The sequence below is a fragment of the Mercenaria mercenaria genome, chromosome 15 (genome assembly GCF_021730395.1).
Source record: "Mercenaria mercenaria strain notata chromosome 15, MADL_Memer_1, whole genome shotgun sequence".
Classification (NCBI taxonomy): Eukaryota; Metazoa; Mollusca; class Bivalvia; order Venerida; family Veneridae; genus Mercenaria; species Mercenaria mercenaria.
This window is the reverse complement of record NC_069375.1, coordinates 47,248,175-47,263,514: the sequence shown is the minus strand read 5'-3', so window position 1 is coordinate 47,263,514 and position 15,340 is coordinate 47,248,175. Positions and strand designations below refer to the sequence as shown.

The 15,340-nt window shown below is 34.5% G+C and overlaps 1 protein-coding gene across 1 annotated transcript; it reads right to left on the bottom strand.

The window, feature by feature from the left end:
* Positions 1-7,203: 7,203 nt before the first annotated feature.
* On the bottom strand, positions 7,204-12,264 carry LOC123561447 (perlucin-like protein). The gene is made up of 5 exons (XM_045353821.2): positions 11,976-12,264; positions 10,406-10,491; positions 9,830-9,920; positions 8,415-8,637; positions 7,204-7,357 (listed from the first exon to the last, which is right to left on the bottom strand). The coding sequence occupies exons 1-5, from the start codon at positions 12,028-12,030 to the stop codon at positions 7,336-7,338; spliced, it is 477 nt and encodes a 158-aa protein (XP_045209756.2). The 5' UTR covers positions 12,031-12,264; the 3' UTR covers positions 7,204-7,335.
* Between the last annotated feature and the right edge of the window lie 3,076 nt (positions 12,265-15,340).

The window sequence follows — 15,340 nt, the reverse complement described above, 5'->3', positions numbered from 1 at the left end:
AAGGTATGTTTATGCAAATGACAATTATTTACACATCTGAATCTGGTCTCCCGGGGTCAGAAACTAAGTTACTGTGTTAAATAATAGAAGAAAAGAAAAAAAACAGATGGAATCCCATCTTCATCTACAACCAGAGACATATTATTATAATCTTACAAGAAGCCATATTACGTAACAGACTAACATGAACCCTTTTAACCATATTTGTATTATAAATCGAGTTTAAGAAAAAGTATTTGATCTGACTTACATGAACCCTTTTAACCATATTTGTATTAAAAATCGAGTTCAAGAAAAAGTATTTGATCTGTAAAGGTCACTGGGTAAGATTAATGCGACACATTTCAATCTGATCTATTTTTTCGTGTACATATGAACGTTACACTTGTGAGACCACCCCCTTAACTCAATAGGGAGAGCGCATATCTACGGACCGCCTAGGAGGGATGGGGATTGAGGGGGCGTCGTGAGTTTGATCACCGGGCGAGACTTACATTCTCCGTGAAGTTTCAATAAAAGACATCATGTCTTAAATCATTTGTTCTAAATTTTTAGATTAATACTCTGTCGTAACATAACTGAATTTCTTGAAAAAAGGCGTTCAACCCATGAGAAGAAACAAGAACAAAGCAAAGAAGACGTAATACTTTGGCAGAATGACTGCTTGCTTCAGTTTCGAAACTGGCTCATGTTGCGTCTGAAACAAACACGAGGTCAGGGCATTACAAACATAAAATCTGTAATAATTGTAGAATATGTGTTGACAGAAACTTTTATAATTAAGGATCAATACATAGGTCACCAAGTAAATTCGTAGAAAAATAAAAGTTTTATGTCTGTTCTAAATGGTCTTTAGGAAAAATAAATTTAAAAAGCATGTGCACATGAGTCTTAAATTCAGTTGGACCTTTTGGAACAGTAGTCAAATGTTCTTATAAAATGGATATATTGTAAGAAGGTATAACAGCAATTCTCATATTAAGATAAAATGATCTCTGATGCAGCATTGCTAAGATATCAGACTCCAAATCACTGTAGATAACCAAGTATGCGAAGTATGCGGCTGGGACGAGAAAAAAAAGCACAAAATTCATATGTAAACGTAATATCGGTCTCAAACAGTCATAAGTTATTAAGATTTAAGCTACAGTAATATGCAGTGCAAGCATTGAAAAAACTTCTTGAGCTACAATAGTGTGAGACCATACTAAGAGGTATTCGCGTTACATCTGCACTGGTAACGAGTAAATGTAAGCAATTGAAATGTTTCTAGAAAATAATTTGTTTGTAACTGCAATTCCCAACGATTGAAATCGTATCGAAAAACTTAATATCATTGTACAAATTTTGGACAAAGCTCGCTGTTCTTTTCCGGTTGCCTGTAGTTGCATTTCACTAGTACTACCAAATTAATATATTTAGAAACGTAAAAATATTAATACTGAAACAACCTGCTGGAGTTATCTCCTCACAAAAAGCAGCCATAATGACGAATTTGGCAGTAATTAAGTTATTTTGCTGTAAATCTAGATAGAGTTCGCTTTTCGTTGCAATCGAATGATGTATATAATTTTGGTTCGAAACATAAACATCCGTTAAGCAAATATCTATCAATTCGCAACAACGTCCAGTTGTGTTCGGTCGATTCTGAAAAGCGGTAGACATGCATGCCAAGGCGATAATTCCCATTCAATGCATGGAGAGAGAGAGAGAGAGAGAGAGAGAGAGAGAGAGATTTCGGTATACATAAACAGAAAATATTGACAAACGTATAATTTTATAACAATATTATGAAAATAGAAGGAATATAAGTTTCAGCTGAAAAAACAGACAAAGCAAATTCAAAGCCTGCCATTAAACCAAACGATAATTGTTGATATAAGGTAACTTCAAGATATGTGACCGATTAATATCAAGACAGGACTTTAATCTTAGTTTGGGTTTCGAATCAAAGACAGTTGACTCAATTTTGCGTAAATGTAGTGGCATTTTTTTGTCAATTAATTAACCATTGACTTACTTAGAGTCATTCCCCGGCCGAAAGCTGCTCAACATTAGCAAAACATTTACGTAATACTAAAATAGCAGAATTATCAGTATACAGTAACATTTTTACCTCTGCTGACATTTCATTAACATATATTAAAAAGAGCAAAGGCATCAGTATAAAACCTTGAGGTACACTATAGGCTACTTCTGCAGTAGAGGAAAATGTACAAAAAAAATCATCTACAAGCTGCTGTCTATCAGAGAGATAGAAGCTGGGCGACATTTGAATTGAGTGGTCCACTGTAACAAATGCTCTCTGCAGAGACTATATTTCTTTTATCTTTTCCATTCCAGGACCTGATTCAGTGGAAAATCTACTCCTAAAGCCAAATTGAAATTTATTGTGTATGCATTTAGAAAGCCTGTCAACAAGTTTACTTGCCACAGTATAAACATTGTTGAAAGTTTCAGCAATGAATGTTTATGAATGTTTATGTTTACGTCAATTTTTAAATATATTGAACTTGTGTCAGTAGATCCATTCTTAGAAGGCAACCCAAGCCTATTAAGAGTTTTCTTTCTTATCATTGTGAACTAGGTGCTGCACTTTATTCATTCAGATCTTTAGTGAGTTAAAACTTTCCCTCACATTTATTATGGTAATATTTATGAAATGCTCTATCTCTTTTATGTATTGCTTACAAAATGTCAAAATCCCTCCATGGCTGTGATTTTTGCTTGATTCTAGTTTGCTTCTCCTATCAATCACAGATCAATTGTTTAGATATGTTCCATGCATCATTCACATTGTCACATACAGTTAAAGGATTCCAATCATGGACAAAAGATTAGCTTAAAAATTTTTTTTTGCAATAGTTTTTCACAGATCTGAAAATGACATTTTTGCGAGAACCGAAATAAAATTGTGTTTTCTTGTGCAATAAACCATGCTGCAATCACTAAATGTAGTATGAATAATACCTGACTGGGAAATTCTATCACAATCTGAAACTGAAATTAAGTACTATATTGTTGAACCTGTTGAACAAACTCCAGTTGGTTCAATAATCACTTAATTAAAAACATATATGATTTAAAACACTGCAAACGAGATACAGATTTAGAACATGAAAATTTTATGTTAAAATCACCAAGCAAAATTGTTTCAGATTGTAGAAAGTCACGAAATTGAATAAAAGTTCTGAGGAGGTCTGTGGGTAACACCAGCTATAATCGGTTTGGATTTGGGTTAAAACAGTTTAATACATTTTGCCTCTAAATTTATAGTCATCATTTCTGTTTTTGAAAGACAAATTCTTCCGAATATACATGCACAAGCCATCATTATATCTGTTCCGTATCCATGCGCTGAATACAGATAAAGTTCTGAGTCTGGAATTGCACTGTCAGGCCAAGTTTATACACAAATGCAAGCAGCTCTAGATTTTTGGCTATTAATTCTTTCTCATCTGGGCAGTAAATACATAAGATAGACAATTCAATCAAATGTGGTGAAATGACACGGATACATGTGCATTTATCATCTTTGTCCTGTTCTGATTGTAGAAATGTTTGAAATGTATGACATTTCACTTATGCTTCACATAATTCGCTTTTGAATTATATCATATTTTCCAAATCGACAAATCATTACATCGACCCGTCTTAAAAGCAATGCTTTTAAATAAATTGCGATAGGACTCTAGTATGATGAAAAAAAGACGGATATGATGACCCTGGATACCTCACCTGAGCAATATAAGTTGCCTGTTTAAAATGTCAAACTGATGCTACGATATTAAGGGAGAAGGTCAATAGGTCAGTATATCAAAGTTAACGTCACTGAAAGTCAGATTTAAAATTGATATGCAAAACTGTAAATCTCATCCAAATTTCAAGATTGTATCTTATAAAAAAAACAAACAAGAAAGTAGGTCAGTAGGTCACATTCATGGTCATAGAAATTTAGTCTAAAATCAGTCTGCAAAACTGTACATGTCATCCAGTTTTCAAGGTGTATCTTGAAAAACGAGAAAGTTGGTCAGTAGGTCACATTCATGAACACAGAAATTCAATTTTTGATAAGTGTGCAAAAATATACATGCCATCTAAATTTTAAAATTTTAATGACTTTATCTTAAAAAAACAAGGCTGTACGTCAGTAGGTCACATTCCATGGTCCAAACTAGACCTAAAGATCATCAAGATTAACATTCTGACCTAGTTTCATGAAGATACAGTCATAAAAGTGGCCTCTAGAATGTTAAGAAGCTTTTATTTGATGTGAACTGGTAACCCAGTTTTTGATCTCATCTAATCAAGATTTTCACTTTGCCTTAGAATTATCCTGATTACCATTCAGACCAAGTTTCATGAAGATGTGATTATAAACGTGGCTTCTAGAGTGTAAACTATCGATTCATTTGATTTGACCTGGTGACCATTTTTACCCCTACATTCCCAGATTAAAACTTGCCCTAAAGATCATCAAGATTAACAAATTGACAAAGTCGTGACTGTTGCCTCTACAGTGTTGACATAGTTTTGACCATATATGACCAAGATTTAATCTTGACTTGAAAATCATAAAGATTAACATTCTGACTAAGTTTCATAGAAGTATTTACATAAATGTGGCCTCTGCAGTGTTAGCATGTATTTTTTTTACTTAGCCTGGTGACTTGGATTTTTTTTCTATTCCTCACGACCCGGATTTCAATTTTACCTAAATATTATCGATGTGACCATGTTTCATAAAGGTACAGTCATAAATGTGACCTTTAGACTGTTAATTAGGTTTTCCTTTGAATTGACTTTGTGACCTAGTTTTCGACCCCACCTAACTCAGATTTGCAGGATTGACATTTCAACCAATTTTCATGACGATACCGTCATAAGTGTGGCATCTACAGTGTTAACAAGATCTTCTCGCGATTTGACCTAAGGCTTATGATTTAGTTTTTGACGATGCATACAAGTTTGACCTAAAAATCATCAAGATAAACACTCTGACCAAGTTACATAGAGTAATGTTCATAAAGGTGACCTACAAATTGTCAAGATTGACATTCAAACCAGTTTTCATGAAGATACAGACAAAATATGGCCTTTAGAGTGTTAACAAGCTTTTCCTTTGATTTGACCTTGCAACCTAGTTTTTGACCCCTGCTGACCCAGATTTTAATTGGCCAGATTTACATTCTGATTATATGTCATGAAGGTACAGTCATATATGTGGCCTGAATAGTGATAATTAGCTTTTACTTTGATTTGACCTGCTTTTTGACCCCATCTGACCCAGATTCGAAGATGACCAAAAATCATCAAGATTGACATTTTGACAAAGTTACGTAGAGATATTATCATAAATGTAGCCACAAGAGTGTAAACCAGCTTTTCCCTTGATTTGACCAGTGACCTTTTTGACCCCAGATTACCCAGTATAAAACTCGTCCAAGATTTTATTGAGATAGCTTTCAATGTTGCATTAAGATTGGTCCAATTGTTGACGACGGACGACTGTACGGACGACGGATATAGGGCGATTACAAAAGCTCAACTTGAGCACTTCGTACTCGGGTGAGCTTAAAATGTAGGTACGTGTCCTTGAATCAATATAGTTTCTGGTTGGATTTAACACCGACCCAGTTATAGGTGATATGGCGACTTTTCGGATTTTCATGGTGGGTGAACACCTTCCTACATTAGTTTCAATGGAGCAGAACCACCAACCTTCCGTAAGCCATTTGGATGGCTTCATCAAATGGAGAATTAGAACGCCCAAAGAGAGATTTGAAACCACATAAGGGGCAGATGATTTAAAAAAGATGATAGGGAAGGAAAGATTTCTCGGAAGCACAGAGCACTACAAACACAGCCGCAGAGCCAAGCATTTGCAAAGTAGGTCACAACAAAAGAAGTTATAACGGAAAAATATTACTGACAGATTGGTTAAAAAATCCAAGAATTTATGTAAATTATAGATTTAAGAGGTGTGGGAGGGGTAAAAGCTAGAAAGGAGATGGGGGTTGGGGGTTTAGGGGGAAAGTTAGACAAGGACTATTTGTTTGTTTGTTTTTGGTTAACGGTTTTTCAGTCATGTAACGACGAGCAGTTAGCTTAACTAGTGTTCCAGAATTGTGTACCAGTTCAAACCTTCTCCCAAGTAACTGCCAACACTCACACATAAATTATCAGAGGTAGAGGAAGACTGATTTCAGACGCAATGTCTTTAAAGTAATTGTATTCTTTTGTGTTTCCATGATGGTAATTATACATGCTTTGCATGACGAAAATGAGAAATAACAAGTATCTAGTTACAAATTGACAGTGACATATATTAGGCCAAGACAGTGTGTGTAATGTCTTAACATTTTATTAAATAACTGTAGCAAGATGTACAGAAATCAGCGTATTTAGTGAAATTTCAATAACATTTTGTTTCTACAGTGTCAGATAGTTATACATCTATGTTATTGAAATTATGCTGAAAAGAGATTGACTGAATAAGTTTGCAGATGAAGATTTCAAAACACATTTATTCAGGAATGGCCTAAATTTTTCATCTGAAAACTTGTACTATAACTGTATATTACCTGTATTTCAAGAATGAATAACATGAAGATTTTGTGAGTGAAAAAAATAGGTCACTAGGTCGTGATGGGTGTTTAATTAAATCGTATGTTTTTAATCAAATCTTCACGGAGAATTTAAGCCCTGCCCGGGGATCGAACTAGCGAACCCCTGATCAGTAAACTAATGCCCTCCCTACTGAGCTAAGCGGGCGGGCTAGAAGAGGGGTGTTTTTACAAAGGAAATGTTCCTTGATCACAGTGACACTTAATTGTAAACCACAGCAGCGCAGGCATTCATGTGCCAGACAAACACACATACATACACACAAAACTAAATTATATTGATAAACAAACAAATAAGATATAACAACTCTGTAGGACATCGCCCAAGACACAAAAGCACATAAACAAGCACACAAAAGCACATATATAAGCAGGACTAAACAACAATCAGGGACCACCTTAACATTCCGGCAGCCAAAATTAAGGTGGGAGCAATAACTCACTCATAGTGAACAGGGAAGAGATGCCAAAACAATGGAGTGCTATTGTAAGGGGAAACGATGGAGACGAAACGATGAATCTGCGGTTTCAAACACTTGAACACTTGTATTAATATTGGAATAACATAAAGTAATGCATTTTCAATATAATTATTTATTCAGTTAGTTTTGCTATAGATATCAGAGAGGTGCTAAATATTATCGAACTTATCTAATATGTCTAAAATATTTTCTCCCTGATAAGATTTATTCATTGTGCGGCTCTGTTGCTATCCAACAATTTCGCCTTGTCTGAAAAATAAAAGAACCAATTTGAAGTAAATCTATTTTGGATCTTGTGTCTATTCCTACTATATCTACAACAAAATATCAATGTTCCGGAGCGTGTCCGCAAAGCGTTTGAAACATTAGTCACCAGCAAAGCGGAACTGGTAATTTTTCAAACAAATGCTTACTTTTTAAGGAGAAATTGCTTGAATGGTTATGAAACAAGTACAATTTTTTCTATTTGCAAGACCTTAAAGTTAACCCTCCAACAGGGAGATTGCATATAAAAACAGATCGCGCTGTCGTGAGTTTGTTTCTTGGGCGAGGCGTATGTTCTCCGTATGTTCTCCATAACGACATGATGAAGGAAAATTTGCTTAAATCATTAATCGTCTACCTCTTATTCGAATGGGTAATTAGATATTACTTATGGAGAACAAATGCGTATTATTTCGGTATCCAGGAGCACTGGCTAGGTTACTTTTCATCAGTAGTTGAACAGAAACAATCTAATTTTTCTTGGTTCCGTTCAATGTAAGAATTGTATAAAATCCCGTAAAATTTCCGAAAATTTTAAGTAGATGTTGCTGTAACATTGCTTTATCACGACTTAAAAAATACTTTCTTTTTATTTTTAAGGCAATGAAGTTATGTCAGTGTTTCTTGTTTCCAATTGATGTAACCTACTTGCAGAACGAGGTGCTTATAACATTTTTTCACACATCCTGTATGCCTCATAATCATAATTTTTATAATGCGGACTGGTCTGAAGTACTTAAAATTCACTCTAACCTTCGGAAACAAAATCAGCTAGTTTTGTTTTTAGAAAACAAAATCAGTTAAACAGTATCTGTAGTTCCAATTTTTAAATTTTATTTTGTATTTGATTATTAACACGTTTTTAAAGAGCCGAAGGAAAGTGACATTGATACTTCCCTACATATTGCACTTAATTGGATTCATCTGAAATATATTAGAGAAGAATGTCATCCATTATTCTCAAAAGTGAATCATCAGAAAGAGAGCTTTGGATTTATTTCTTATCAGTATGATAACATAGAATGCATATCAATATACATACCCATTTGACTGTTCACATATATAGTGAAAGGAATGATGACAAGGCCCGTCGTACCACTGCCCTTGAACTTCGGACATCACGACACAGTTCTCATCACCATTTGCATTATTAGGTTCTCCAGAATGCCAGTTCTTGAATCCTGTTGACGTTAACGGTCTATCGCTTCCATACCAACGCCAAACAGTTTCTTCCTGAATATCATTCAGTCCAATCAAAGCACCCACTAGAATTATCGGAACAAAACACATATAGTCATGAATTCAGTAAATCCATACCAGAAGTTGTAACATTTCGATGTATTTAGATGCTGAATGTTTTATATTGGATATGAATATGTTTTTGTGTAAACATTGCTCTAATTAAATTGTCACTAGATCGGTAAAAGATAGTAGCTGAATATACCGCCGATATTCTGTAACACAATTGTTATATTGTCTGCATAATTCCGAGGGACTGGTCTGATACCCAAGGCCGTAAAAGTGTCCCTATGGATTCTAAAGATTATACATGTAACACGAAATAAACATGAGCTAACACCATCTAGCATAAGATGTGGAAAAAACAATAAATTAATTCGATTTGCTCAACGTCATTAAAGTTCCATCAAATGCGCGGGAATATCTGAGTATTTTTCACGTTGATGTCATTTTAATTTTAATTTTCCTTTGGGGTCGCAATGCGTATGTATACGCTTTGCCACGGAACGCGCATACAACAGGATGTTATAACATCACGTAAGCGGGGTACTTTTTGTGTTAACACACACTTTTTCTCCGGTTAAAACACCCCCGAAAACGAATAGCAGTTTCATGCTAGAATTGTCATAAATGTGTGTTTATTTGTTACAAACACGTTTAAGTAGGGTGATGTATAACGATATGTAATCTATTCTTTTGAAGAATTTTACAATGAATATTGAAATTACCTGACCATTTGAACTCATTATGGCGATTTGCACATGATCCTGGGTGCACACTAATTTGATGCAGGTGATCATAAAGGATAGAAATGCTTGATGGCAGTTATAAGTGTAAGTGAAATATAAAAATATTTAAAACACAATAAGTTCCTCCCAATAGCTGTTTATAGTAGAATTACCCGTGTTTTGAGTTCTTAATATGTTAAAATATATCACAGAGTGATACATTGTTTCGTTTGAAAACGAAAAAATGGCATCTACTTCTTACGACCGTGTCACGCAACTGGATCGGATGACGTCACTGCATGCGCATTGGTTATCGCAAAAAACCGTTGACTGATGTTCTTCAATGTGTATATAGGGATTTGCTGGTTGTGTTAAAATGGCGTAGGCCTATTTATCGTTCAAAAGCTTTTTAAACTGCTCTTTATTTTTTAGCTGAATATTCAATAACGTTTACAGGCAATCTTTTTATTCTCATAGTCTTATATCTCACCTTTCAGTCGCTTTACCTCTGCAAAGAGGAAATTGTTTTCAGCAGCAGACTCAATCTCCACGAGTGTACCTCCCATATGTTGACATGATATCTATGTAAACATATAAGAACTTATATCACGGCAAGTCTTCAAGTCTTTACGTGGAAGATCGGGGGATTAATATGATCTAATGATCTAATCAAACTAAATATCGATTTTAAAATTGATTACAAACTTCTTATGACATACGTGAAAATGTTTAAAAAAAATAGTCTGTGCAAACTTTATGGAAATGTATAGTTGTTATTTGTTGAAGTGGTACTTTGGCCATATATAAGTCAAAAATAGCTGTAGGCACTATAAATGATTCTTATTTGTTACGAATGGAAAAGTCATGTAAAAAGTATATTATTTATCGTGGTTGTTTGAATATTCTCACAACAAAATATACTTATTTGTTATTTGTTGATTCGAGTAACGGCTGCGCACAGAATCGTAATAAATTGTTCATAAAAAAGCAATAGGTAGGTCGGATAAACGGGAACAAACTTATCTTATCACTTGAATAAAAAGTAAGAACCAGCAATAATACTTACACTAGCTAAAAGCATGGGTTCGGTGTCATGACTGAAGTGGTAACATGAAGACCCATGATGAATCCATCCGGCAGGACAATCGCTCACTTTAAAAATAGTTTAAGACTCTTTAGGAATACAGTAAATCAAAAGAAAACAGACATATTTCGAAGTACGGGAAAAATTGTCTCTTTATTACGGTGTTCCGTTTGGACAATCGTGACTTTTTATTTAATACTAAACCGCGATGCACGATGGTACGTTGACGAAAACGCGATGGCGCGATGACACGATGATGAAACAACGACGGTTCAATGGTGAAAACTCGATGGCACGATGATGAAATCGCGATGGTGCGATGGCACGATGGTGAAAACGCGATGATACGATGGTGAAACCATGATGGTACGATGATGAAAACGCGATGGCACGATGGTGAAAACGCGATGATACGATGGTGCGATGGTGAAACCATGATGGTACGATGATGAAAACGCGATGGCACGATGGTGAAAACGCGATGATACGAAGGAGAAAACGCGATGGCAGGATGATACGATGATGAAAACGGGATAGCACTATGGTACGATGATGAAAACGCGATAATACATCGACATTTCACCATCGTACCATCGCACCATCGCGATTTCATCATCGTGCCATCACGTTTCCACCACTGAACCATCGTTGTTTCATCATCGTGCCATCGCGTTTTCGTCATCGTACCATCGTGCATCGTGGTTAAGTATTAAATGAAGAGTCACGATTGTCCAAACGGAACACCGTACTATATGAACATTTTCCTTGTCCATAGATGAAGTTGTACTATTTATAGGAGGTAGACCTTTACATAGCTTAGGTCTTCTATCGGAGTTTTCTTAAGTATCTGGAGCCTTCATATAATTTCATCTTATCTTATTGTCATGTTTGTTATCACTCGAAATTGAAACTACAACTGACAGTTTTCGTGTCTAGATTATATATATGTGATAACCTTGACATATTACAAAGAGCACAAAAGCAGGTGGGTCATGATGGTTAAACGATTGCTCACCTGAGTTTTACAGCTAGCATGGTTAACGGATGAGAGATATTGATTAAAGATTTTCTATTTTTACCTCTAATGCCATGTTTTTTTCTTTCTTCTTTTTTGGCAAATCAAATTACGTCGACCGCTATTTTTGAAGGTCATATAACGAAACTTTGGATCAAATTGTTTTTTAAACAGGCAAGAACAGTGTAGTTATATTTGCAAAGAAAACACTCTAAAATCAATCATATATATACGTACAGAAAACATACTCCATTTTTTGTGGTTATTTTAACGTAGCAAAATGATCGGATGAAACTGTCTTTCTTAAATACTATCAATGTGTATTACTTGTCACGTTACTGAAACTTCCAATGGTTACCTAATATTTCTACTATTTTATCACCTTGTCATTGATTTGAAAAACTCTCATCTTAAATCGAGAACATTCTTGTATAAAAATATTTGTGTAAACCTCAATTGCAATTTACATGTTATGGCTGTCGGTGAATTTACAATTTACATTATTTTAACAGTCTAGACTTATAAAGAAATGCTTACGTGCAGTAGTTGTCCACGTTAACAACAAACAAATAATACTAATTCCTTTATACATTATTTCTGACGATTTAGGTACAGAAAGGAACGACGAAATAAAAGGCCAATCTATACAGAGTGTTTGACTGGCTTATCTATGTTAACGCCTGCATATACATGTACATTTGTTCTACATTGATCACAGAGGTAGGTCGGTTTTGGTTTCAATGCTTTGTTTAATCAAATTGATATAAAAAATTAAAGGTCGATTTATATTTAACACTCTCCGTTGCTGAACAATCTCAGTAATTGATTGTCTTATCTATGTTTACGCACAGGAGTCTGAAATTCTATCAATAAGACCATAGAAATCTGTCTTTACAAAAAAAGCCCTATATATATAAAATAAACACCAGGAATGAAACGTCAAAAACCCAAGGTCTCCTGAAATTATAAACAGATGCGATATAAAATAAACACCAGGAATGAAACGTCAAAAACCCAAGGTCTCCTGAAATTATAAACAGAACACAGGGTAATTGGAATTTAGCGAGCGTGGTGAAGAAATAACACTAAAATACACCTACCACACTCGACAGTGTTCAAATCTGATACACTTTACAAGAGTAATCAGACATTTTCTGAGGTTTTCTGAGATTTTCAGCTGTCGCCGAAGCCATTCGCTGACGTCACAACAGTAACAACAATTACAGCGCCGGGATGAAAATAAAATACTTATTTTATCCTTTAAAATTTGTACATCGAGTAAATAAGTATTAGAATATTTATGTGTTTATATCAGTATATAATATCCCCTAGATTCCTTTTGCAGTAAAAAGATAATTTACAAAATTTGACTGGGAAAAACCGTAAAGGGAGGTTACACTTGGGAGAATCTATTTTTCGATGCAGCGGAATATCTAAATTTCAGTAGTAAAATTTGATACTTGGTGTACAATGACTTTTTTATATGAATAGATCAATATGAAAATGTCTGGTATGTAATTTGAAGGTAAGACAGTATGGGAATTGCTACTTTCTTGTTTTCATCCCGGCGCTGTAATTGTTGTTATTGTTGTGACGTCAGTGAATGGCTTCGGCGACAGCTGAAAATCTCAGAAAACCTCAGAAAATGTCTGATTACTCTTGTAAAGTGTATCAGATTTGAACACTGTCGAGTGTGGTAGGTATATTTTAGTGTTATTTCTTCATCACGCTCGCTAAATTCCAATCACCCTGTGTTCCGTTCGTATTTTCAGGAGACCTTGGGTTTTTGACGTTTCATTCCTGGTGTTTATTTTATATATATAGGGGGTGTTTTTTGTAAAGACAGACTTCTATGGTCTTATTGATAGAATTTCAGACTCCTGTGGTTTACGCCTGCATACATACATCTATTTGTTTCAAGTTTATCTTAGAGGAAAGTCTTTTGTGTGTCCTTGACATTATCAAAATTGACATAAATGAACCGCGCCATGAGAAAACCTACATAGTGCATTTTGCGACAAGCATGGATCCAGACAAGCCTGCGCGTCCGCGCAGTGTTGTCAGGATCTATGCTGTTCATTGTCAAAACCTATTGCAAATAGAAAAACCGTTAGCAAACTGCATTGATCTTAACCATACTACGCGGATGCATAGGCTGGCCTGGATCCATGCTGGTCGGGAACGCACTATTTAGTTTTTCTCATGATGCGGCTCATATACAGAAAGGTCATTTTATATAGAATAACAGGTATAGCTTTGCGATATTTAATTGTCTTATCTTCGTTTCCACCTACATGTATATGTTCTACATTGAATTCAAAGAGAATTCTTTCGGCTGTCAAAGATAGCATCAAAATGAGTATCTGCATATTATCAAAATGAATATCTGAATAGTATTTTATGAAATTGCCTACAGGTATACCCAAGCAATTTATTTGACGTTGCAAAAGCCTATATGAAAATATATCATTTAAGTTGATAATATATGCGTATTAGATAAGATTACTTCTCTCTATCCCGTTTATTTTACATACAGTTTTTTTACAACCTTTTTATGGCGATAGCTAGCTAGCATACACATTTTGCTGACTTTACAAAATTAATAAATAAGCACCGATCACTTCAAGTTTACTTTTTTACGATATAGGTAAATGCTTTCCAAAATATTAACTAAAACACATTTTCGTTGTGTACTAGCCGGATAAGAAAACTGGAATATTTTTATTCTTTAACAGTCCAAAATGGTCTGCCCAGTTTGTTTGTTAAAATTATAAAAAAAATGTATGCACGTGTGTTATCGAGTTTAGAAAACAAAAATGGCATTCGTGTACCATTAAAAGTATTTTAAAATAAAATAAAAAAACAACCATATACATGTACAGAGTGAGATTAATTGCTATACAACTTTCTACCTGCTTGTTAGCTCGTCTGATGTTTGAAATCTAGGAGGTTTTGTAGTCACTTAAATTGTAAGCGTCGTCGTCGGCGTTGGTTAAAGAAGGACAAAAACCATAACACTGATATGCATTTTGTCAGAATTATGGTCTTTTTGTATTTAGAAAATTTGACTTTCTTGGTTAAATTTTTGGATATGGTCATTTTTTTCAGAGACTATAAAAGCTACAGCTTTGAAACTTTGCACACTCAATATATGACTAATCAAGGGACACATTCGCAAACAACAAGCGTACTGTTTATTAACATATAATTGTGAAACAATAAACGTTTTCTGTAAACAACATGAAAATACGCGCAAATTTCTGTTTCTATCAAAAATTACCCCTGATCTGAATCCAAAAGAAGAAATATTGTAAAGAATACATTTTCATGTGTGCTTGTATAAATACTACATTTAGAATCATATTTTAACTTTATACACCGAATCTGTTGAATATCTAGATTATTCGTCTCCGACAAAGAAAAACGTGTGTGCTTTAAATTAGCATGCAGCGACGCCGCACTAACTGAAACTGGATGTATGAATAAAAATATATCTTGGACAAAGTTGGTGCCCTTTTATCAAATTACATTTCGATCGTGGTTTTAATCAATGTATTAAGAATTCCATACACGCATTGACATATGCAACAAGAAATCTACGATTAATAAAATACACCTTACACGAGTACAGAATACGTAAACGTATTGACATTGTAACGTATGTGCAGAGGTTTTGTGAAAGCTTCTGCATTCTGTCAAATAATACGTAAGCAACTTTTCTATAACATTCGAATGTGAACAATTTTATCACAAATTCAAAAAGTCAGATGTTGGCAATTACACATGGACATCTCACAATAGCTCACATTTACTTACTAACAAAACAGCTATCTTTCTGTATCTTAATATTGTAATATTTTATTAATTTTATCTGATGCCTGATCTTTTGTTTACAGTAGTAT